Source organism: Pelophylax lessonae, assembly GCF_965119305.1.
Source record: "Pelophylax lessonae genome assembly, chromosome: 10".
In the NCBI taxonomy this organism is placed as follows: Eukaryota; Metazoa; Chordata; class Amphibia; order Anura; family Ranidae; genus Pelophylax; species Pelophylax lessonae.
This window is the reverse complement of record NC_138777.1, coordinates 201,441,746-201,466,100: the sequence shown is the minus strand read 5'-3', so window position 1 is coordinate 201,466,100 and position 24,355 is coordinate 201,441,746. Positions and strand designations below refer to the sequence as shown.

The 24,355-nt window shown below is 45.4% G+C and overlaps 1 protein-coding gene across 1 annotated transcript in view; it reads left to right on the top strand.

The window, feature by feature from the left end:
• The first annotated feature begins 6,855 nt into the window (after nucleotides 1-6,855).
• Nucleotides 6,856-24,355, top strand: part of CMTM4 (CKLF like MARVEL transmembrane domain containing 4) — a 96,434-nt gene continuing 78,934 nt past the window's right edge. Inside the window, exon 1 of the mRNA XM_082269717.1 lies at nucleotides 6,856-7,324. Coding sequence (XP_082125843.1) covers nucleotides 7,157-7,324 — 168 coding nt within the window. The 5' untranslated portion in view covers nucleotides 6,856-7,156. The remainder of the gene's footprint in view (nucleotides 7,325-24,355) is intronic.

Sequence of the window (24,355 nt, the reverse complement as noted above, 5' to 3'; positions counted from 1 at the left end):
GCAGATTCCTACTTTTTGGTATTCTAAAGAAATCCTCATTTGTTCCTCTGTCCTCATGTGGGAAAATAAATCTAATGGGAGTGTTTTCATAATTATCAATCAGCTGTGGCACCTGCAGGACACTTTGTTGGTTGGAATGTGCTCTAGACTGCACACGAATTTTCCCGCACGACAAAATTCTACTTCAGAAGTGATGTCATGTGTTGGATTGCTTTCTTTGTGTTCTTCTTTTATCTCTGAGCATGCCCAGTCTTGCTCATAAGATTTTTCCCTGTCGAAATCTGTACTGATTGCACGAAAATCGGACGTGTTTTGACGGAGGACAAAAATTTTATAGCCTGCACACCAGATTTTTTTCGGCCGAAAAGTCAGTCGGTTGTCGGAAGCATCATACTAACAAGCCGAAAATCGGCAGGTCGGACGAAAATTCCCGGCCGAATTTCGACTTGTGTGTACGGACCTTTAGGAGGAAAGTTGCTGTGCCTGCATCCCTTTTGATGTGTTCCTATTGGGAGTATCTCAGTAAAAATTTCATTTTTGTTGCAGGGGATGCCAGAAATCTGACTTGTATCTTAGTGCAGACTTCTGGGAAAATCAGTGAGCCAATCACACAAGCAGGAAACGTTTCTGGGGTGTGGTCAGTTCACATTCTGTATACAGAACACCTCCAGGTAGCCATATTGTATTTTCAGAAAATGACAATAGCTGCAAAGTGAATCTGTATGGAAATGGTCTTATAATTATCAATCAGCTGCTGCACCTGTAGGGCTCTAATAAGGAAAGTTGAAGGGTGTGCATCCCTTTTGGATGTGATTTCCCTTTGGGAGTATCATACCAAAAATGATATTTTCGTTGCAGACTTCTGGGAAAATCAACGAGCCAATCACACAAGCAGTAAAATAACATACCTGGGGGGCTTTCTGTGCATTTTATAGAAATAACTGTGAGTGCAGATGGAAAAGGAAAGGTAGCTTTTGATAACATTCAATTACAATATGATTTGTGTTTTGTATTGTATTGTATTGTTGTTACGTAAGATTATTTTTTTGTTTATTTGCTATTCCCCCCCCCCCATGAACATGGAGTTCTCCCCCCATGAACATGGAGTTCTCCCCCCATGAACGTGGAGTTCTCCCCCCATGAACGTGGAGTTCTCCCCCCATGAACGTGGAGTTCTCCCCCCATGAACGTTGAGTTCTCCCCCCATGAACGTGGAGTTATCATTTAAATGTACTACCTCTTACAGAGATAAAAAAAAAAAGTACGTGTGGAGTTTTATATATACCTCAAGTAATAACACAAATTTTTTTTTTTAAAAAAGATCAAAATGTATTCAAATATCAAAAAGTCAACAGTTAGACATTATTTCTAAAAACAACCCGGTTGTTGGTCATATGTTCCATACATGTATTCAAACACAATCATTTAAATAGTCTTCCTAGGACTTGCCACTGGAGGTGTCCTAGATGCTTAAGAGATGAGGTTGACGCGTTTCGCGGGAATGCCGCTTCTTCAGGACCTCTTAGCTTTTCTTAAATCTCAAATATGACACACAACCCCGGAGAAAACTACCAGGAAGCGGCGGGAGGGGGGTGGGCACCTCTCCCACCGTCCATAAAAGTGATCCCGCAGCGAATCCGCCACTGGGACCACTTTTATGTGAAAAAGGACCGCCGGCCACGTAGAGAAATACCGGGGTTATGGCAGCTATCTGCTACTACTAACTATAATAATTTGTTCAATTATAGCTTTAACTGTGTTTTGTGTCATATGTGAGATTTAAGAAAAGCTAAAGAGGTCCTGAAGAAGCCGTATTCCCACGAAACGCGTCAAGCTCACCCCTTAAGCATCTAGGACAACTTCAGTGGCAAGTCCTAGGAAGACTCTTTAAATTAAATGATTGTGTTTGAATACATGTATGGAATATATGACTAACAACCGGGTTGTTTTTAGAAATAATGTCTGTTTATCTGTTGACTTTGACATTTGAATACATTTTGATCTTTTTAAAAAAAAAAACATTTGTGTTTATTACTTCTGGAGATAAATATAAAATCCCACCCATGTACTTTACTTGTCTCTGGTTTTACAATAGGGATGATACCTCCTTAAGTAGTGATTAAAATAATAGGTGATTGCCAGTTAATTTGTTTATATACTACCTCTCACAGAGATCTCATTACACACCCTGACAATGCCCTTATCTGCATTTTTCTCCAGAAGGACAGAACCATGTTTGTTTAGGCATTCTCCAAGGTCAGTGTCTACTGTGATTTCCCAAAAATTAGACCCGATCTTATATTAATTTTGGCAACAAAAGGCACAGTAGGGCAAATTTTCAGGGTAGGTCTTATCCTGTAATGTGTATTTGCCAGTTCCTGTGCCCGATGTCTTCCCTCCCCCCTCTCCTTCCCTGCCTGTCAGCTCAGGAGTCATTAGCAACTGCAACCTTTGTTACAGCGCCGCTGGGCGCTTACGTGACCCTCCGGAGCTCTCCTTCCAGCTCCCAGCTTTGCAGAGAGAGGGGCAGCGATCCCCTAGCTGACAGCTGGGAGAAGAGGAGGAGAGCAACGGATGGTCAGCTGCTAAGCAGCACTGTAACGAAGGTATTTGGCCCAATAATATTACAGAAACACACGCAATGTACATTATATAATCCTGTAATAGAGTGGATTATAGGATTTTACAACCACTTTAAATTAGGGCTTATTTTTGAGGTAGGGCTTATATTGCAGCCATCCTGAGAAATCACAGTAGGTCTTATTTTCAGGATCGGTCTTTATTTTCAGAGAAACACAGTAAAGCCCCGTACACACGATCAGATTATCGAACGATCTGTCGTCCGTTTTTTGTGGCATGCTAGTCTGATGTGGAAAGTGAAGAGGTTATTTTCATACAAATTTTCCCGTACGACAGAATTCTACTTCAGAAGTGATGTCATGTGTTGGATTGCTTTGTATGTGTTCTTTCGTCTCTGAGCATGCCTAGTCTTGCCCTTAAGATTTTTTTCCGTCTAAATCTGTACTAATGAGAGAAAAATCGGACGTTGTTTTGACAGACGACAAAAATTCTATAGCCTGCACATCAGGATTTTGTCAGCCGAAAAGTCGGAGTCGGCTGTCGAAAGCATCATACTAACAATCCGAAAATCAGCAGATCTGTCGTTGGACGAAATTTCCCTTCAGATTTTCTTATTGTGTGTACGGGCCTTTAGTGTCTGACACAAATCAGCCCCCTGCTGCAGCCTCTTACTTGCTACAAAGTTACAATGTAGCAATCCGATCACTGGAGAGAAGAGACTGAGGAAATGCCTTATGTTGCCTGCAGAAAACAGATCAGCATCATCTCAGCCTAGGCAAAGTTAGGCCCCTTTCACACTGGCGGTGCGCCAGATGGACTCCAATTTTGCTCAGTGGTGAGCAATCCGCCGATCCCCACTGAGCAGGCAGATGACAGCTCTGTCTCCGCTTACTTTACAGAGACAGACCTGTCAGAGCCCCGCTCTCCTCTATGGGAGATTGGATGAAATGGACCGCCTGTCCATTTTCATTCGATGTTATCCAATCCGATCCTCCAGACAGATGGAAAATAGGATTTCCATTCATCCGGATTTCATGGACAGGATCGGATCGGATGGCAGCGGGTGTCAGCGGACATGTCACTGCTGACATCTGCTGCTCCATAGAGGTACATGGGGCATCCGATCAGGTCCGCCTAAAAAACTGACCGGCAGACCGGATCGGAAAGCCTGTGTGAAAGGGGTCTTACTGGACTGGAGCTCGACCATTACTTTTATACTTGTATACAGCCCTACAATCTAAAATTCTGATGTATTTTGGTCCATAGGAACCACAGGTGTTGCCTACTAATCCTGAAAAACAATTTTTCTTGCTATAAAGAATCGTTAACCTGCACTCCTCATTAAAAGTATCCTATATTTATAGTATGAAAGCAGCCAGTATGTCAGACGTGTACATGTATCTGAGATGAGAACGGTTAGAGGCTATCCTCCTTTGTGTACTTTGGAATCAGAAAAATGGTAAACCATTTCTTTAGACGAGAAACCATTCCATCTCGTAAACTCAAACCTCTTATATTTCCACACTGAGGACACGTTTATATTGGCAACAGGAATGATGGGCTCCAGAATTAACCTCTCCAGAGCTAAACTCTTATCCTTTGGTTACAAACATGGTAGTCTCAAATATTTAAACTGCCAGGAATGGAATTTATTGCAAAGTTACATTAGTCCAGCTTGGTGTTCTCTGATTGGATGAGGTGAAGAGGTAAGGTGGCGATGTCATGATCTCTACCTCATCCAATCGGAGCAAAAAATGTGAATTTCGCCCATGCCGAGCAAGCGCGCTACTTCTCTTCTGATTCTTCACTTCCACAGTGGTCGCACAGATATGGTGTATGCATACTTTGGTACAATGTGACTATGCATTAAACCAGGGCTCTCAAACTGGTGGCCCTCCAGCTGTTGCGGAGCGACAAGTCCTATTATGCCTCTGCCTATGGGAGTCATGCTTCTAACTGTCAGCCTTGCAATGCATCATGGGAATTGTAGTTATGCAACAGCTGGAGGGCCACCAGTTTTAGACCCCTGCATTGAACCTTGAGTTTAGGTTTAAAGTATATCTAAAGCAGGAGAGGTGATATAAGCTCTGGGCTGTTGGGTTTGCTTTGGAACCCGGAGTATGGGTCTGTGCCTTACTGGCCACTTGAATGGTGGCCACCAGTTTATTACCTCATTACTAAGCAGGCCATATCTATTGGTAATGTTTTCATACTGGTTCTTTTGGTGGGTGGTGCACGTAGGGTGATCGGGGCTGGAGGGAGGCTGCGTGCGCCCTGCCACGGGCACAGTTTGAACCCAGTTGGGGTGTCTGGGGTTGGGGGCGGGGCCTCTGCTCGCCCATCCGCTAACCAGTTTAGTTGGTCTTATGGACCCAGAACATGCCTCCTTTGATGCAATACAGTTAGGGCCAGTTCACACTATTGCAAGTGCGGCGATCACATGTAATTTGGAGCGCACTGCTCCTTCATTACATGCGATCGGATGTGCGGATGCGAATTCAGCCATACACTTTGTATGGCTAAATTCGCACTGTACCCACACAAAAGACGCACTGGACTGTGGGAGTGCATGTGGGGGTAGGAAATTTATATATAAATATAACAGTGGGTGTGCACGTGGGGGGAAGGAAGTGTGTGTGTGTGTATGTGTGTGTGTATGTATGTATGTATATGTGTGTGTGTGTATGTATGTATGTATATATATATATATGTGTATATATATATATATATAGTCCCATTGTCGGGTCGGTGCAGTGTTGGTCATGGAGATCGGATGGCTGTTTGTTATACGAGATCTCGCTGCCCGACCCTTTGCCGCGCATGCGCACTAGGACATGTACCCGACAATGTTGCGATGTTGTCAAATTTCCCTACCTATTCCACGCATGCGCAGTAGGACTTGTGAAGTGGCTACAGCTGATGCATGACGAAGCCATAGCTGATCCGCAACCGGAAATGACGGAGGTATGGATTTCTGATGGGGTATGGAGATCTGATAGAACACTGGTTCCACCCCCCTGCGTCGCAACGCTCTCAGGGAAGGGAACCAGAAGACAGGTGCCGGCATCTGCCGAGCACAACGCAGGAGGATAGCGGGGAAGGACGGCGGGGGATCGGAGGGCAAGGTGAGTTTTAAAATATAAAACAGATTTCCATGCAAAACAATGTACCGCTTTTAGCACAGAAATCCTGATATAATCAGACCGCCAGGGAGGGTAAAGTTATTTAGAAGGAGAGAGTGTGTGTGTGTAAACCCCCCCCCCGCCCCTTTCCAGCAGCCCCCAACATCCTAAGGCCTGGTCCATACCTATGCGTTTTTTTGGTGCTTTGTGCAGAAAACGCTCTGCAGTTCATTTAACATGGTTTCCTATGGGACTCATTCACACCTATGCTTTTCTCAGCTTTTGTATTTTTGGAAAGGGCCACAGACTTTTTTTTAAAAGCAAAACTGTGCTTTTTTGGTTCAATAGAAAAGCTGCAGAGAAGCAGTAGTGCATTTTTTTTTCTGAGATTTTACGCAATTTGCGTTTTTTAATCTGTCCAACAACAAATTGGTGAAAAAAAGCATAAAAAAAACGCAAAATGCATCAAAATGCATGTGCAAAAACACACTGCAGAAATGAATCAAAAGCAAACTGCGTAGATGTGAACCAATCCTTACAGAAATGGTCGTAGAAGGGTTACAATAAGTGCATCAATTATTTATCACCTAATAAGAAAACATGCAAAAAAAAAAAAAGACAGTAAAGCCAGGTAATGGGGGGACATTTTTTCCTTCTGGATCTCAGTATGTGTGTAACCTCAAACATTTTGCACCTCTTTTGAAATTGTAACATTTTTTCATCTGTTTATAAATTCTGGATTTAATTTGGATACATTGTTTCAGATTTCATTTCATTTTAAAAAGAATGGACACATTGCTCCCTCTAGTGGCACTTTTTATATCTACATTCTATGTTTAAAATGCATTCTTATTCCCATTTTTTTTTTAACAATAAAATTGTTTTTTCCCCTCCTTTTTTTATGTTATTGTACTACTTTTTTCTGCTTTTCAGTCATTTTTTTCAGTCATTTTTGCAACAAAAATCTAAAGTGTTTAGGCTTCCAGTTCCTTGTGCCCCCCTCCCTTCCCTGGGCACTTATTAGGCTTGGGAAAGGAGGTTGGCCTCTGGGAAGTGTTGCCTAGCAACCCCAGCATGACCCCTCTACCCGGAAGGATCTGATTGCACGAGGCCTGCACACAGCACTGCTCCTCTGCAGTCTATTTCCCAGCCTGGAGGACACAGATCACAGCCCACACTCACTGCCCCCTGCTGGCCACAGGAAGCTGCCACTTCCCATCACTCTTCTGGGATTACACATCGTCTTTCACAGAACTGTCAGCGTTGTCACACTGATCGCAGTGTCTGTCCTCCAGGCTGTGCCATTCTTTTCTCCTGAGAGGGATTACAGCAGACACACATGTGCTTTGCCTTCTTTTCCTAGCCAGTGCCATGCACTGTGGGGACTGTGGCCCCCTGCTCTGATCGGTGTCTTCTCCTCGGGGTCCCCAGGTCTCATAGTTTAGGCTGAAGACATGGATGGGTTTGAAGGAGAAGCTTCCACCGCCTCCATGGTGTCGGGGGCCAGCAGTCCTTACCAGCCCACCACGGAGCCAGTCAGGCTGAACCAGGGCTGGCGGGGTCTCCAGTGTGACATGGAATACATTCGCTCCCTCTGTGGAGTCCTGAAATGCAGCCAAGTGGTGAGTGATTGGGGTCTGGGGATGGGGGTGTAATGGAGTCTAAGGGGGTTGGGAGGGAGTGATGGGGATCTCAGGATGGTGAGTGATTGGGGTCTGGGGTGGTGTGTAATAGGGGTCTAAGGGGGTTGGGAGGGAGTGATGGGGATCTCAGGATCTTGAATGATTGAGATCTGGGGGGAGAGGTTGAGGGATAGGGCTCTGGGGGTGGTGATTGATGGGGGTCTGGGGTGGTGTGTGATTAGGGTCTGAGGGGGTTGGGAGGGGAATGATGGGGATCTCGAGATAGTGAGCGATTGGGGTCTGAAGAGGTGAGTAATGGGGGCGTCTGGGGGTGGTGAGTGATGGGGAGGGTATGGGGGGTGGTAAGTGATGGGGAATGGTCTGGGGGTGGTGAGTGAGGGGGGGTCTGAGGGTGGTGCGTGATGGGGGGGATCTGGGGGTGGTGAGTGATGGGGGGGGGGGTTCTGGGGGTGGTGAGTGATGGGGGGGTCTGGAGGTGGTGAGTGATGGGGAAGTCTGGGGGTGGTGAGTGTTGGGGGGGGGTCTGGGGGTGGTGAGTGATTGGGGTCTGGGGGGGGGAGGGAATGACGGAGATCTGGGAGTGGTGAGTTATAGGGTTCTTGGGTGATTGATTGGGGTCTGGGCATGGCGAGTGATGTGGGGGAATGATGGGGATCTGGGGGTAGTAATTGATTGGGGTCTGGGGTGATGGGCATCTGGGGTGATGAGTGATAGTGGTCTCGGGGGAGGGGGGAGGTGATGTGGGTCTGGTCTTGAGATGCCTGCAGTGCTTAAAATATCTTGGTCGATTGTTTTTTTGGCATTCTTTTTACTTATTGAGGGGTCAGACCACCCTATAATTTATTTTTCAAGTTTTGTTGTAAGTTTGTGGAATGCTGTTGGACTTTAATAACTATCAAGGACGTCAGCTTTGAGAATGCCCCACCAAAGGTCTTTATTTTCCCACCTCGAATGTGGAGTACAAGGGATTCTGTGCCACTACCGAGCTTTCATCCTGAAACTGCTATTTGCCTGGCTGTCGTATCAATCTAAAAGCTGCAACACTTCCTGAGTCCCTGACCAACTACAAGTAAGGAAAAATGCATGTTCCAGGTCAGTGATTTGGAATGTACTGGTCAGAGGATTGGCAGGACTGCCAGGGAAATAGGATTTTCTGCAATTGCAGCATTCATAGTCGCGGGTGCAGGTTTCATTTAACCCTTCACTGTCACCACTGTAAGGCTTACGGCGATGCCAGGGGAGATTATACTAGCGGCTGCAGCCTCCAGGAGTGTGTGTACCCTTCACAAACCGACTCTCGGAATTCTAATTTAAAAAGTTGTCAACCTCAGACATGAAATATGAACAAAGCCTATCACTCTATAGCGAGGGCTGGCAAGCCTTCAATTGCATTTGACCCGTGGACTGCAATGGTTTGATCGGGAACACAGTTTAGCACACAGTCCTTCCCCCAGCCTCCGCCGCTCCTTACTGTGTAAAGCTGAGAGTCGGTAGATTCGCAGTATTGGATAGGGGGTGGGAGCTGCTGGAGTTAACTTTTCACATAAACCAGCAGGTGAATGGTTGCCAGGAGGTCCTAGGAACCAATCACTTGCTTGTTAATGTAAAAAGTTAACTCCGGCAGCACCTGCCCCTGCCCTCTATCCGGTACTGTCATGCTTCCTGCTTTCTGCTCTGCTACACACCCATGTAGGGTAGGAGAGTGCTACTTACACACTGGTGTGAGGGAGACAGAAGTCCTTGCATTGGGGGGGGGGGTGCATGTAGGGGGGAGAGGACATTGCATGGGTGGGGGGTGTGTGTGAAGGGGTCAGAGGACATTGCTTGGGGGGGCGGCAGATAACACACAGTGGGGGTAGGTTGTAAATAGGACAAAGGATATTGCTTTTTTAGGGGGGGGGGCAGAGGACACTACAGTGGGGGGAGGTTGTACAGGGGAAAAGTAATATTGCTTTCGGGGGGAGGGGGGGCAGAGGATACAACAGTGGGGGAGGGTGTAAAGGGGACAGAGGACATTTTCTTTAGGGGGGGCAGGGGACAAAGGAGATTGCTTTTGGGGGGGGGGGGAAGAGGACATGACAGTGGGGGGGGGGTGTGAAGGTGACAGAGGACATTGCTTTGGTGGGGGGGTGGATTAAGAGGAGACTACAGTAAGTGTGTGTGAAGGGTACAGAGGACACTGCTTTAATGGGGCACAGGTCACTGCTATGGGGGTGCAGATGACACTGTAGTGGGGGGGTTGTGATGTGAAGGGGCAGAGGACACTGCAATAGTAGGAGGTGCAGAGGACCCTACTGGGGGTTTGAGGGGGGGGGGTCAAAGGACGCTATGGTGGGGGGAGTGATGTGAAGGGGGGCAAGACACTGCATTGGGGCGGCAGCGGAGGACACTACTGTTTGGGGAGCAGAGCTCCCTACTGCGGGAGAGGGGGGAGGAAAGGTACTGGGGGGGGGGGTGGCAGAGGACACCGCTCTGTGTATCATCTGAGGCCAACCACTTCACTGGGTATATCAAAGGGTTTACACCCACTTGAAAATGATCCAGCTGCTTTATGTGACCTCTAAATTCACCTGTTAGAGGGCGTCTATGTAAGAAAATGTTGTTTGGGATACACGTTTCATGTCTTCGCGCACGCCGAAGTGGGAGCCATAATTCTAGGGCCATGTTCATGGTTAACGCTAAACTGATCACCTCACTTTTAAAACATCGCCTATGCAAAATATAGGGTAGTGAAGTTTGTTGTCGTTTTACAGCTTGCCATGTTTATATTTTTCTAAAAAATTGGGTAATATATTGAGTTTTTTGCTCTACAATTAGCTTGAATGTATTTTTCTACTGAAATGTTGCGCGTGATAAACTGTTGTGAAAATATTGTGCAACATAAAAAATTGGAACTGCTGCTATTTTATTCTTCAGGGTCTCTGTTTTTTCAAAATATATAATGTTTGAGGGTTTCCACTTGTCTTCAGGCCTAAAATGCAAAATAGCCTTGGCAGCAAAGGTGATTAGATATGATGGTGATTGATGAGCTTAGGCGTATTCAGACTAGGACCCAAATTCACATGTTTGATCCGGTCAGGAAGCAGTCACCTGTACATGGAAATCATCATATTTATCCTCTAAAGCCAGCCACAGATAGAGCGGTTTTCTTTCCTTCAACCATGGGTCAGTGTTAATGGGGGTATCCCTCCCATGGAGCCATTGTGTTCTCCTATCGGTTATAACAGCCATTAGCAATAAGCGCATTAAAAATCTGACAGGCTGGTTGTACTATGTAACTATGATATGTAACCCAAGTTGTTCGATTTAATATATTTGGGTACATTCAGCCTGCCCATATATATGGTTCCAATCTCAGCCGGTTCCTGCTGAACCGGCTGAGATTCGAACCGTCTATGGCCGGCTTTAGACCTTTCCGCTGCCTTTGACACAGTCGGCCACCCACTCCCCCTCTATAAACTCCACTACCATGGCCTCCATTACTCTGCTCTTTCCTAGTTCTCCTACCTTTCTCAGTGCACCTTTTAGTGTTACATACAATTCTATCTCCTCTTCTACTCTTCATCTATCTATCTAATCTATCTAATCTATCTAATCTATCTAATCTATCTAATCTATCTAATCTATCTATCTACATAGGTACCCCAAGGCTCTGTCCATGGGCCCCACCTGTTCTCTCTCTCCAACCCTCTTCCCTGGGCCAGTTGATAACCTCTTATGGCTTCCAATACCATCTCTTCGCCAAAGGCATCCAGATCTTTTGCTCTATTCCTCAGCTCACCCCCTCAATCTCATGTATCACAAATTTACTAAGTGACCTATCACTATCAGTATGGATTCCAAACTATTTCCTCAAACTCAATCTGTATGAAACAGAGCTTATAATATTTCCTCCTCCCCAATTTCCCCCTCATGACTTTACCATTGATCAATAGCAGAATTATTGGTCCCTCCACGTCCGGGTTCTAGGTGTAATCCTGGACTCTGGCCTCTTCTTCAGCCCCCACATCCAATCACTGGTTAAATCTTTCCGCTTCAACTTCCATAACATTTTCAGATATCACCACTTCTTAGCTAACGACACCACAAAGCAACTTATTCAGTCGCTGATTATCCCCTGCCTTGACTTCTGCAACTTTCTCCTCACTAGTTTACTTCTACACAGACTTTCTCCCCTTCAGTCTATCATGAATGCTCTTGCTAGACTTCTTATACACCTTAGTAACCTATCCATTGTTGCTACCCTCTCTGCCAGTCCTTTTTCACTGGCTTCCAGTAGCCCATAAAATTCAAAACACTAACCACAACATGCAAAGCCATCTACAACATTGCCACCAGCTACATCTCCAACCTCATCTGCAGATATCGCCCAAATTGTCCTCTCCACTCCTCCCAATACCTCCCGCTCTCTAGCTCTCGTTTCTACCTCCCAAGCTTGCCTCCAGGACTTCTCCAGAACCTCTCCCATCCTCTGGAACCCCCTACCCCAGTATGTCTGGTTAGCTCCCACTCTGCCTCTAGGCGATCCTTGAAAACTCGTCCTGTCGCAATACAAAGGCACCAAATCGAATGTGATTCGTTATCTTTCAGGCATGTGTTGTTGGCAGTTATCTGCTTTGTGTGTATAGTATCTTTGTCATTCTGTTGTAGAGTATTTGTGAATGAAGATCGAGCCAACATGAACATTGGGTTCTAAATCAAACACACTGACAGCTAAAAGCCCATTATGATCCCACAGACAAATATAATTCATTGTGTGGCGGATTTCCCTAGTGCAAAAAATTGGCACTTCCCTCTATTTACTTGAAGTACACTGCTCAAAAAATGTAAAGGCACACTTGGAAAACGCATCAGATCTCAATGGGGAAGAATATCATGCTGGATCTCTATACTGGTATGGACTGGGTAATTTGTTAGGAATGAAAGGATGCCACATTGTTTGATGGAAATGAAAATTATCACCCTACAGAGGGCTGAATTCAAAGACACCCCGAAAATCGAAGTGAAAAAATGATGCAGCAGGCTAGTCCATTTTGCTGAAATTTCATTGCAGCAACTCAATTTGCATGGCCCCTATGTGCTTGTATGCATGCATGACAATGTCGGGGACATGCTCCTAATGAGACGACGGATGGTGTCCTGGGGTATTTTCTCCCAGATCTGGACCAGGGCGTCACTGAGCTGGAAAGCCTAGCTAATGCTCACATTAATATTCAATAGGTGATACCTACTCACTCTTAAAAAATCAAAAATATATCAACAGAGTGTTACTCATATGGCAAAAAAAAACATATATGAAAAAGAAAAGGGCATATAGACAGAAATGCCCAAAAGCGCCATATCCTGTAGAGCAGGGGTGTCAAACTCAATTTCATTGCTGGCCGCATCAACATTATGGTTTCCCTCAAAGGGCCGGTTATATCTGTAGGATTGGATGTCCAGAGAACCCCACACCCCCTTACACCCTTACATGAGATGTCAAGAGCCCCCCCCCACCATCATAAGTCAAGAGTCGCCCACCCTTCCTTACATCACAATGCACCCCCTTACCTTGTGCTACTGCCAGGAAGAAGCTGCGGATGGAGGACCAGAGAAGGGCTGGAGTCAGCTTACAGAGTCTGCTGAATGCTGAGACCAGGGGAGGCAGAGAAAGGTGGTGTTGTGGCTGTACAGAGGGGTGCGGGATCTGTAGGAGGAGTTCTGCCCTCCTCTCTGCTGAAGACTGCTGAGAAGGGGGGGGGGTGGGCAAAGAGGAGCCTTTCTGCAGCAGCACAGAGAAGCACAGGATCTGGCAAAGGAGTTCTGTCCTCTCTGCTGCCGACTATTGAGACGAGGTGGGAGCAGAGACAAGGGGGGTGCCACAGCTGCAGGAGAGGTGTGAGGGCCATATGAAATGACCTGGGGGGCCGCATTTGGCCCGCGGGCCTTGTGTTTGACACCTGTGCTGCAGAGTATAGAGGTGTAAACTGTAATTTTTTCCAAAAAATGCACCCACAACAGTTCCAAATATAAAATTTTAATTTATTGAATTCAAGAACAAGGGAGCTAAAATAGACAAAGAACCTTCCACCACACCACCCAAAGAAATTGACTACGTAGTCACTAAAAACATGCACACCACATGCATCCGCTGCTGTAAATCACTATTGCAAAATCACAAAAAACATATGAAAATGGAGACATGAAGGAGCAAAATGGGGACCAGTTGCTGAGCAGAGTATCTACACGGGACAAAATGGTCGTTTGCCGTCCTCATGTACTCAATGCTCAGACTGAAAGAAGGGCAAAACCGGTAGAGAGCAGGGATATCATAGAGTAGCACCCATATAAATCAAAACAGAGGACTCAGGGCAGCTGGCAGAAAAAAGATTCAGCTCATCCTGGTGCAATCAAATCAGACTGATAGCCCCCAATGAAGGATATCCATGAAAATTCCTGATCTCACCGGTATACCAAAATAAAAGCTAATGCAAAGTCACCATGGATTGAACAGTAGATCAGTAGAAAGGGCAACAAATAAATAGTGCTTCACATAAGTAGGTAAATCCCACAAAGGACCTATAAAAATAGATAATCAATAATATATGTAAGTGAAGCAAATAATTTGCATGATAAGATTGAAACTTTCATGGCACTGATCAATCAACTGTGGCAGATGGAAATGCGTGAGGAACAATACCGGTCAATGGAGCAAAATAGACCTATAGTCTTATGAAGGTTTCCCCATGGACAAATGGCAGATGAAATCACACAGTTTTATAGTCCATAAATTCTATTAGGGGGATAATCCCTGAGGCTCCATGCAAAGCAGATATTGGCAGTCAGTGTTGTAGAAAGATAGTTACACAGGCAGATTCCTCTTCATGGAAAAGAGAAATGGACAGAGGGCGCACCAGCCTAGCGCATTATCTTTAAAACAATTTATTGTAATAGACATGTATACACATTATACTCACAAAACGATTATGAAACACGGGCAATAAGCAATGAGGGACCACCAGGGGTCTCCACTGGGCATCCTCAGCTGCCGCAGGCCGTGGAAGGATGTAGACCTCCAAAAAAACGCTTACGCGTTTCGGGGTGTTCCCCCTTCATCAGAGCCCTCTTCATATCATAGCATAGAGAGCAGCATACAGACTCAAAAGCAGGCAAAGACAAATAAGTTACTCACATAGTCGTTACTGTTTAACCGCTTCCATACAGAGCAGTTAGACCCCCTTCCTGCCCAGACCAATTTTCAGCTTTCAGCACTCTCACACTTTGAATGACAATTGCTCAGTCATGCTACACTGTAACCAAACAAAATTTTTATCATTTTTTTCACACAAATAGAGCTTTCTTTTGGTGGTATTTGATCACAACTGGGGTTTTTTTTTTCCGTGATATAAGCAAAAAAAGAGCAAAAATTTTGCAAAACACTTTTTTTTAGTTTCTATTATAAAATTTTGCAAAAAATTAATTTTTCTTCATACATTTGGGCCAAAATTTATACTGCTACATATCTCTGGTAAAATTAACCCAAATTAGTGTATATTATTTAGTCTGTGTGAAAGTTATTGAGTCTAGAAGCTATGGTACCAATTACTGAAAATTGATCACACCAGATGTACTGATGGCCTATCTCCTTTCTTGAGGCCCTGAAATGTCAGGACAGTACAAATACCCCCCAAATGACCCTTTTTTGTAAAGTAGACAGTCCAAGGTATTTAGTAAGAGGCATGGTGAGTTTTTTGAAGTTATAATTTTTTCCCACAATTCTTGGGAAAATGAAGAAAACATTTTTTTTTCTTTTTTTTTTCCCAAAACGTTGTCAATTTATAAGCTATTTCTAACACATAGCATGTACACAGCAAAAATGACACCCCAAAATTCATTCTGCTACTCCTTCTGAGTATGGTGATACCACATGTGTGAGACTTTTACACAGCCTGGCCACAAAAAGAGACTCCACGTCCAAGTAGCACCATAAGGCGTTTTAGGAGCATAAATACACATAAAACTTTCTTACTACCTATCACACTTTTCAAGGCCCTAGAGCACCAATACAATGGAAAAGTCCACAAAACGACCCCATTTTGGAAAGCAAACACTCCAACGTATATTCTATGAGGCATTATGGGTCCTTTGAACATGTCATTTTTTTCCACAAGTTTTTGGAAAATGTGGGAAAAAAATAAAAACTTTTTTTTTTTACACAAAGTTGTAAATTTATAGAATATTCCTAACACATAGCATGTACATAGCAAAAATGACACCCCAAAATACATTCTGCCACTCCTCCTGAGTATGGCAATACCACATGTGTGAGACTTTTTCACAGCCTAGCCATATAGAGGGGCCTAACATCCAAGGAGCATCATCATGCATCCTAGCCACTTGCCTAGGCCTATTTTTGACATTTGGTGTTTACAAGCTAAAATCAGTTGTTTTTGCTAGAAAACTACTTAGAACCCCAAAACATTATATATTTTTTTTTAGCAGAGACCCTAGAGAATAAAATGGAGATTATTGCAATATTTTTTATCACACCGTATTTGCGCAGCGGTCTTCCAAACGCAATTTTTTGGGAAAAAAATCACTTTTTTAAATTAAAAAATAAGAAAACAGTAAAGTTAGCCCAATTGTTTTCCATAATGTGAAAGATAATGTTACGCCGAGTAAATGGATACCCAACATGTCATGCTTCAAAATTGCGCACGCTCACAGAATGGTGACAAACTTTGGTACTTAAAAATCCCCATAGGCGACATTTTAAAAATTTCTACAGGTTGCTATCTTAGAGTTACAGAGGAGGTCTAGGGCTCAAATTATTGCTCTTGCTCTAATGATCGCGACGATACCTCACATGTGTAGTTTGAACACTGTTTACATATGTGGGCGGGGTTTCCGTATGCGTTCGCTTCTGCGCGCGAGCTCGCGGGGACAGGGCGCTTTAATTTTTTTTTTTTTTTTTTTACTATTTATTTTATTTATTATTTTTTATTTTTACACTGTTTTTTTAAAAAAAAAAAAATTGATCATTTTTATTTCTATTACAAGAAATGTAAACATTACTTGTAATAGAAAAAGGCACGACAGGACCTCTTTTTTGTGAGATCTGGGGTCAAAAAGTCCTCAGATCTCACAAGTACACTAAAAGATAGAAAAAATAAAAAAAAAATTAAATAAAATGAAAAAAAAAAAAGGGACCTTTAAACTGGTTGCTAGGCAATGACGTTTGCCGTAGCTCCGGTCCTCCTAGACCATAGAGTCAAGTGAGGGCAAGCTTGCCCTCACTCGACATCCTGTCTGTGAGGATCTGGGACCGGATCGTTTTCCCCGCTGCCGGCGGGTCCGGTAAACGGGGAAAAGGACCAGAATGCAGCGGGAGGGGGGGGGGCACCTCTTCCGCCACCCCGAAAGGGTGATCCCGCGGCGAATCCGCCGCTGGGACCACCCTTATCGGAAAGCCAACCGTCCACCGTTTAAAAAAATACCAGGGTTATGGCAGCTATCTGCTGCCATAACACCGGTATTTAGGTTTAAACGGACGACGTATATAAACCTTTTTGGACTTGGACATGGTGGCTGTATGAAGGGTGATAGGTACTCGGGTACTTTGCTGGGCAGGTGACAGGTACCCTGGTACTGATGAGCAAGTGGCAGGTACTCGAGTACTCCGATAGGCAGGTGACAGGTACTCGGGTACTCTTATGGGCAGGTGACAGGCAGGTGATAGGTACTGATGAGTAGTACTGATACTGATAGGTGATACTGATACTGTACTGATGATGGGTACGGATGATCAGTACTGATACTAATAGGTGATAGGTACTGATGGGTACTGATGAGTAGTGATGGGTAATGATGAGCAGGTGGCAAGTACTCGGGTACTTCAGGTGTCAGGTACTCTGATGAGCAGGTGGAAGGTTCTCGGGTACTCTGTTGGGTAGGTGACAGGTACTTGGGTACTCTGATGGGTAGGTGACAGGTACTCGGGTACTCCGATGACGGGTACTCAAAGTACCAGAGTACCTGTCGTCAGAGTACCCGAGTACCTGTCGTCAGAGTACCCGAGTACCTGTCATCAGAGTACCCGAGTACCTGTCATCAGAGTACCCGAGTACCTGTCATCAGAGTATCCGAGTACCTGTCATCAGAGTATCCGAGTACCTGTCATCAGAGTATCCGAGTACCTGTCATCAGCGTACCCGAGTACCTGTCATCAGAGTACCCGAGTACCCATCATCAGAGTACCCGAGTACCTGTCACCAGCCCATCAGAGTACCTGTCATCAGAGTACCCGAGTACCTGTCATCAGAGTACCCGAGTACCTGTCACCAGCCCATCAGAGTACCTGTCATCAGAGTACCCGAGTACCTGTCATCAGCCCATCAGAGTACCCGAGTACCTGTCATCAGAGTACCTGATGGGCTGGTGACAGGTACTCGGGTACTTTGATGGGCTAGTGACAGGTGCTCTTTATTGGGGGGGGGGCAATCAGTGTGTTTGGGGTGCACTGTACTTGGTAACTAGCTGTTACCACAATCTCCTCCTCACACAGGATCAGTGTGTGAGGAGGAGAACACGGTGACAGCTAGTTACCGTGTTCTCTGATGACATTTGTGACCGGCTGTGATTGGACACAGCCGGTCACGTGGTAAAGAGCCAATTTCATTGGCTCTTTACCTAGATCGGGGATCGACTCTGTCTGAGGGATGAGCCTCGTCCCCGATCGCCGCGCTGCGCGCCCCCGGGGGCGTGCATTAAGGAAGGAACGAGCGGCTCGCGCTGGAGCCGCTCATGTGATCGGCTGTGATTGACACAGCCGATCACGTGGTAAACAGCCAATTTCATTGGCTGTTTACCTTGATCGGGGTTGGGCTCAGTCCGAGGGACGAGCCTCACCCCCGATCGCCGCGCTGCGCGCCCCCGGGGGCGCGCAGTAGCGGGGAGATCCGGGCGCCGTCATATGACGTCCGCCCGGATCGAGAAAGGATTTGTGCCGACGTCATTTGACATGACGCGGTACGGAAGGGGTTAAGGAGGCACTGATAGCTTGAGATCAAGCAGCTCACGATAGTAAAACACACCGGCAGGGGCCCTAGAGGTAAGCAGGCAGGAGATGGTGTAGATGGCGTGTAGCTCGCTCAGACTCGCAACCTGGCGGCATCGGATGAACTGAGTCCCAGAGGTGTTCTATTGGATTTAGGTCAGCGTGGGGGCCATTCAATGGTATCCATTCTTTCATCCTCCAGAAACTGGCTCCATACTCTCGCCACATAAGGCTGGGCATTGTCATGCACCAGGAGGAACACAGGACCCACTGCACCAGCGTAGGGTCTGACAATGGGTCCAAGGGTTTCATCCTGATACCTAATGGCAGTCAGGGTGCCATTGTCTAGCCTGTAGAGGTCTGTGCATCCCTCCGTGGATATGCCTCCGCAGACCATCACTGACCCACCACCAAACCGGTCATGCTGAACGATGTTACAGGCAGCAAAACATTCTCCATGGCTTCTCTGAACACTTACATGTCTGTCACATGTGCTCAGTGTGAACCTGCTCTCATCTGTGAAAAGCACAGGGCGCCAGTGGAGGACCTGCCAATTCTGGTGTTCAATGGCAAATGCCAATCAAGCTCCACGGTGCCGGGCAGTGAGCACAGGGCCAACTAGAGGATGTCGGGTCCTCAGGCCACCCTCATGAAGTCTGTTTCTGATTGTTTGGTCAGAGACATTCACACCAGTGCCCTGCTGGAGGTCATTTTGTAGAGCTCTGGCAGTGCTCATCCTGTTCCTCCTTGCACAAAGGAGCAAATACCGGCCCTGATGATGGGTTAAGGACCATCTATGGCCCTGTCCAGCTCTCCTAGAGTAACTGCCTATCTCCTGGAATCTCCTCCATGCTCTTGAGACTGTGCTGAGAGACACAGCAAACATTCTGGCAATGGCACGTATTGATGTGCCATCTTGGAGGATTTGGACTGCCTGTGCAACCTCTATAGGGTCTAGGTATAGCCTCATGCTACCAATAGTGACACTGACCCTAGCCAAATGCAAAATTAGTGAACAGTCAGAAAAGATGAGTAGGGGAAAAAATATCAGTGGCTTCCACCTGTAAAACCATTCCTGTTTTTGGAGGTTGTCTCATTGTTGCCCATCTAGAGCACCTGTTGTTAATTTCATTAACACCAATGCAGCTGAAACTGATTATCAACCTCATTTGCTACTTAACTGACCAGTTCAAAATCCCAGGAGTTTATTTGACTTCATGCTATACTCTGATTAAAAAGTGTATCATTTTTTTGAGCAGTGTACATTTCAGTGAATGTGAAGAGGTCGTCTTGTAGACCACGTATAGCTGGTTTTAGGATAAATTGGGAAGTCGTGTTTTTATTTCTCTGTCTGTCTCCATTACGGCTGGAGGGGATGCATAGGTGGTCTGCCCCCATGCTGACATCACTTTGGCTCTATACCCACAGGCAGGGTGGATAAAATCGATATTTTTTTTTTTTTTTCTTTTTAAATCAAAAAAATCTGATTATTTTTTTATTTACCCACTTAAGGACCAAGCTTTTTTCTGACACATGTTGTTTACGAGTTAAAATCAGCATTTTTTGCTAGAAAATTACTTGGAACCCCCAAACATATGTATTTTTTTGGGCAAAGAGTCCTGAGAATTAAATGGTGGTCGTTGCAATATTTTTTTTTTTGTCACGCGGTATTTGCGCTGCAGTCTTTTAAACGCAATTTTTTTGGGGGAATAATATACATTTCACTGGATTTAAAAAAAATAAATAAACCGTAAAGTTAGCCCAACTTGTTTTGCATATTGTGAAAGATGATGTCACGCTGAGTAAAGAGATACCGAACTTTGCGGTTTAAAATTGCGTACACTTGTGGAATTGCGAAAACTACTAAGCACTTAAAATCCTCCATAGGTGACAATTCAAAAATTTTTAACGGTTACCAGTTTAAAATTATAGACTGGATCTTTTTCTGGAATTATTGCTCTCGCTCTGATGATCGGGGCAATACTTTTACATGTGGTTTGAACACCAGTTGCATATGTGGGTGCGACTTGCAAAGGTAATCGCTTCTGCATGCGAGCTCGGAGAGATGGGGCGCTTTAAGATTTTTTATATTTTTTTTTTCTTATTTATTTTACCTTTTTATTTTTGCAACGTCCCTTTAAAAAATAAAATTCTTGATCATTTTTATTCCTATTACAATGAATGTAAACATCCCTTGTAATATAAATAACCAGGACAGGTCCTCTTTAATGTGAGATCTGAGGTCAAAAAGACCTCAGATCTCCCATCTACCCTTAAAAGCAAAAAATAAAAAAATAAAAGGCATTTTTTTTTTTCCCAGAAAGAAAAAAAATGGGGCCTTTAAGGCCATTGGGCAGAAGCGACTTATGACGTCACTCTGGTCCTCCAAGCCCATAGAGTCGAGTGGGGGGGCCATCTTGCCCTCTCTCGATTTTCTGCCTCGGACTACAATGGACCGAATCGTTTTCCCTGCTACCGACCGCTCTGGTAAGCGAGTAAAATGACGAGAAGTGGTGGGCGGCACCTCTCCCAGCGCCCATAAAAGTGATTCCACGGCGAATCCGCCACTGGGACCACTTTTATGTGAAAGAGGACCGCCGGTCGTGTAAGAAAATGCCAGTGTTATGACCGTTATCTGCTGCCAAAACACCGGTATTTAACGTCAAAGTACCGATGTAAAACTGTGGCGGGCGGTCTGGAAGTGGTTATGTTATTTAAAACGCCGAAATAGGCATTTTTGAATACTTTTAGTTTTTTAAAATCGGCGACATTGGCAGTAATTTAAAAGGATCTTTATCCCGACTCGAAACGTTCTGGATTTATGAACTTAAGTGTTTCAGATCACTAGGACATAATATCGAATGGGACATTAATGCCCACATCAACAACTGTTAACATTCACTTAAATTCACAACCTTCCTTTGATCATTTTAATTTATTATTTTAAACATAAGGTATATCTTAAATGGTTCATTTAACTTATATGTATGTTTAACATATATGTCATTTGGTTTTATATTGCCCCCACCTACATGCATTAATTGTATAGTGTGGAATTGGAGGAGGGCACTTCCGGTGTCAACATATACCAGTAATACTACGGAAAGAGGAAAACAATTGGTTGATTACATAGATACTTCCCATTAAATGACATCTATTTCAATTTTATTTTTGAGTGCTTTTTAATAAAAAGGGATTATTTTAATTGGATTGGGAATATTCAGTGCTTTTTCCTGAAAATTCTCGTATTTTAACTTCGGGGGGGGGGGAAGAAGGGCAAACTAGTGTCCTTAAAGAGGTTGTAAACTCGTTAAAAAAATGTTTTTTTCTTTTACAACCTGCAAGAGAAAGACATAATGAGCTAGTATGCATCGCATACTAGCTCATTATGAAATACTTACCTTAGAACGAGCCCCCGCCGTGCCGCTCTCTTACCTGTATGACGAGCGACATGTTCAGTCGCCCGTCTTCCGGGATCGCGGCATCCGGCCATCTGATTGGCCGGAGCCGCGGTGACGTCACTCCTGCGCACGCGCGCGGGAGCCGACGGTCACGGCACGGGGCTCTGAAGGAACGGCACGATCAGCCGTTCCTTCAGAGCGCATGCGCCAGTGACGTCACTGGCTGCATTAAAGGTAAATATCTCCTAAACCGTACATGTTTAGGAGATATTTACAGTACCTATAGGTAAGCCTTATCATAGGCTTACCTATAGGTACAACTTCCTGAGGAGGGTTTACTTCCTCTTTAATGACCATATCTGGTCATTCCTTGCGGACACAACGGAAGCGCTGTTCCCTTACCAAATAAAATGGTGGAAGTGACGGCGCGGGCAACCTCCTATCTACGTTGGTGCCCAGTCGGGGGAAACGCGTCAGAAAGGAGGCGCCGCACCGTCACAGCCAAGAGCCGCAGTCCGCACTGCAGGCGGCCGCGAGTATTCGATTGTTACACGTCTGTTTCTTGTTACAAATTGTAAGTGCAATTCTGTTTTTTAAATAAAATCTTGTGGGATAATGCACTATTGGCTGTTTCCTTCCATCCTTACCATTGCATGATTATATCTGCGGGGGAGGCTGAGAAGAAGCGATAAGCCTACAAGAAACTATCAGGGAAGTCTGGCATCCTATATATCTGTTAGGATTTACCACTCTGAGGTGTAAATATATTCTGCCTAAAAAATCCATATTAGCTGTTAAGAAGTGAATCCTGAAGGTGGTGGGAATTAATGTGTTTACAACAGCCAACCGTTCTTCTCTCTCAGCGGCGAGTGATCGCGTATGGCTGGCGGCAATCGTTTGCACAGGAGGGGCTGCCTGCCGCAGTAAAACTGTGGAGGGCGGTCCTTATGCGGTTACTGTGTGTAGGGCTGCAACTAACGATTATTTTGTCTGTCGACTAATCTAGCGATTATTTTTCCGATTAGTCGACTAATCTAACGATTATTTTTATTTTATTTTTTTCCTTAAGAGTGTTTTTTTTGATTAATTAATCCTTTGAATAACAAAAAGTATAGACCCCTCAGTAAGCCCCCCCACCTAGTACAGACCCCTCAGTAAGCCCCCCCACCTAGTACAGACCCCTCAGTAGGCCCCCTCCCAGTACAGACCCCTCAGTAAGCCGCCCCTCCCAGTACAGACCCCTCAGTAAGCCCCCCCAGTACGGACCCCTCAGTAAGCCCCCCCTCCCAGTACAGACCCCTCAATAAGCCCCCTCCCAGTACAGACCCCTCAGTAAGCCCTCCCACCTAGTACAGACCCCTCAGTAAGCCCCCTCCCAGTACAGACCCCTCAGTAAGTCCCCTCCCAGTACAGACCCCTCAGTAAGCCCTCCCACCTAGTACAGACCCCTCCCAGTACAGACCCCTCAGTAAGCCCTCCCACCTAGTACAGACCCCTCAGTAAGCCCTCCCACCTAGTACAGACCACTTAGTAAACCCCCCTCCCAGTGTAGACCCCCCAGGCTCACCTGCGATCACATGATGCTGCTGGAGTGGCGCGTGACATCTCGTCTGTGTGGGACAGTGGGAGGGATCATCGGCGTTGGCGGCAGTCTGCAGCCACAGAGAGTCAGCTCAGTTGATGCACAGGCGCAGCTGCCCCAGGACATCATGCCGCTCACAGCGGCTGATGTAGAAGAGCCGGATACTCTGGACTGGAGGGCAGCGGGGGCCGGAGGCGGGGCAGTGCAGCCTGCAGCGGCCCCAATCAATGCAGCGGCCCGGCCGGCAATGCGAGCAGGGGGTGTGTGACATCACGCGTGACTCGTCGACGCCTTTCACGCACGTCGACGAATTTTCGTAGTCGACTACATCGATGAGTCGTTACAGCCCTAACTGTGTGTATGTCCTGGTTTAAAGGGATGAGGTGGCAACCCACCCGTCACATCCAATGTGGTCAGTATCCGCCCACCTGCCCCACCCACTGTGATCTGTTTGACTTTCTTTGATAAATTTGTGTAGGGAGATTGGATGTTTCCAGTTCTAGGATCTCATGGCCATGGTTCTCAATGGTTCTGAGAAGCCAGCAAAGATATTCCTACCACCAACATCCAGGTGTAACTGAAATAATCACTTACTGAAAGGAAAAGTATTTTGCTATTATTTAACTTTGTGCAATTTACTAAATTCTTTATTCTGTTGGGTGTTGCTGCTGGTGAGGCCAATCTCTTCCTTTTACTAGCACTTGGTGTTGGTATTTGTAGCGTCTGTGCCAACCCCACGCCTTTCTGTAGGGTCGTTCCTTTGAGAAAGTGAAGACATGGTGGTGTGTACATTCCTGGTCAAGTCTAATAAGGAAAATACTGGATATAATCCTATTCCATGGATACAAAGAATCTGAAGAAAATAACTTGAGCTTATATAGAGGGCAAATTCCTTTATATATCAGGACTGTGTTCCCAGAGCCCCTTTCCAGCACCCATGGTTGCAAACAACCAGCTTGGGACCCCATGTGGCTCTCTGCTGCCCAGGGTGG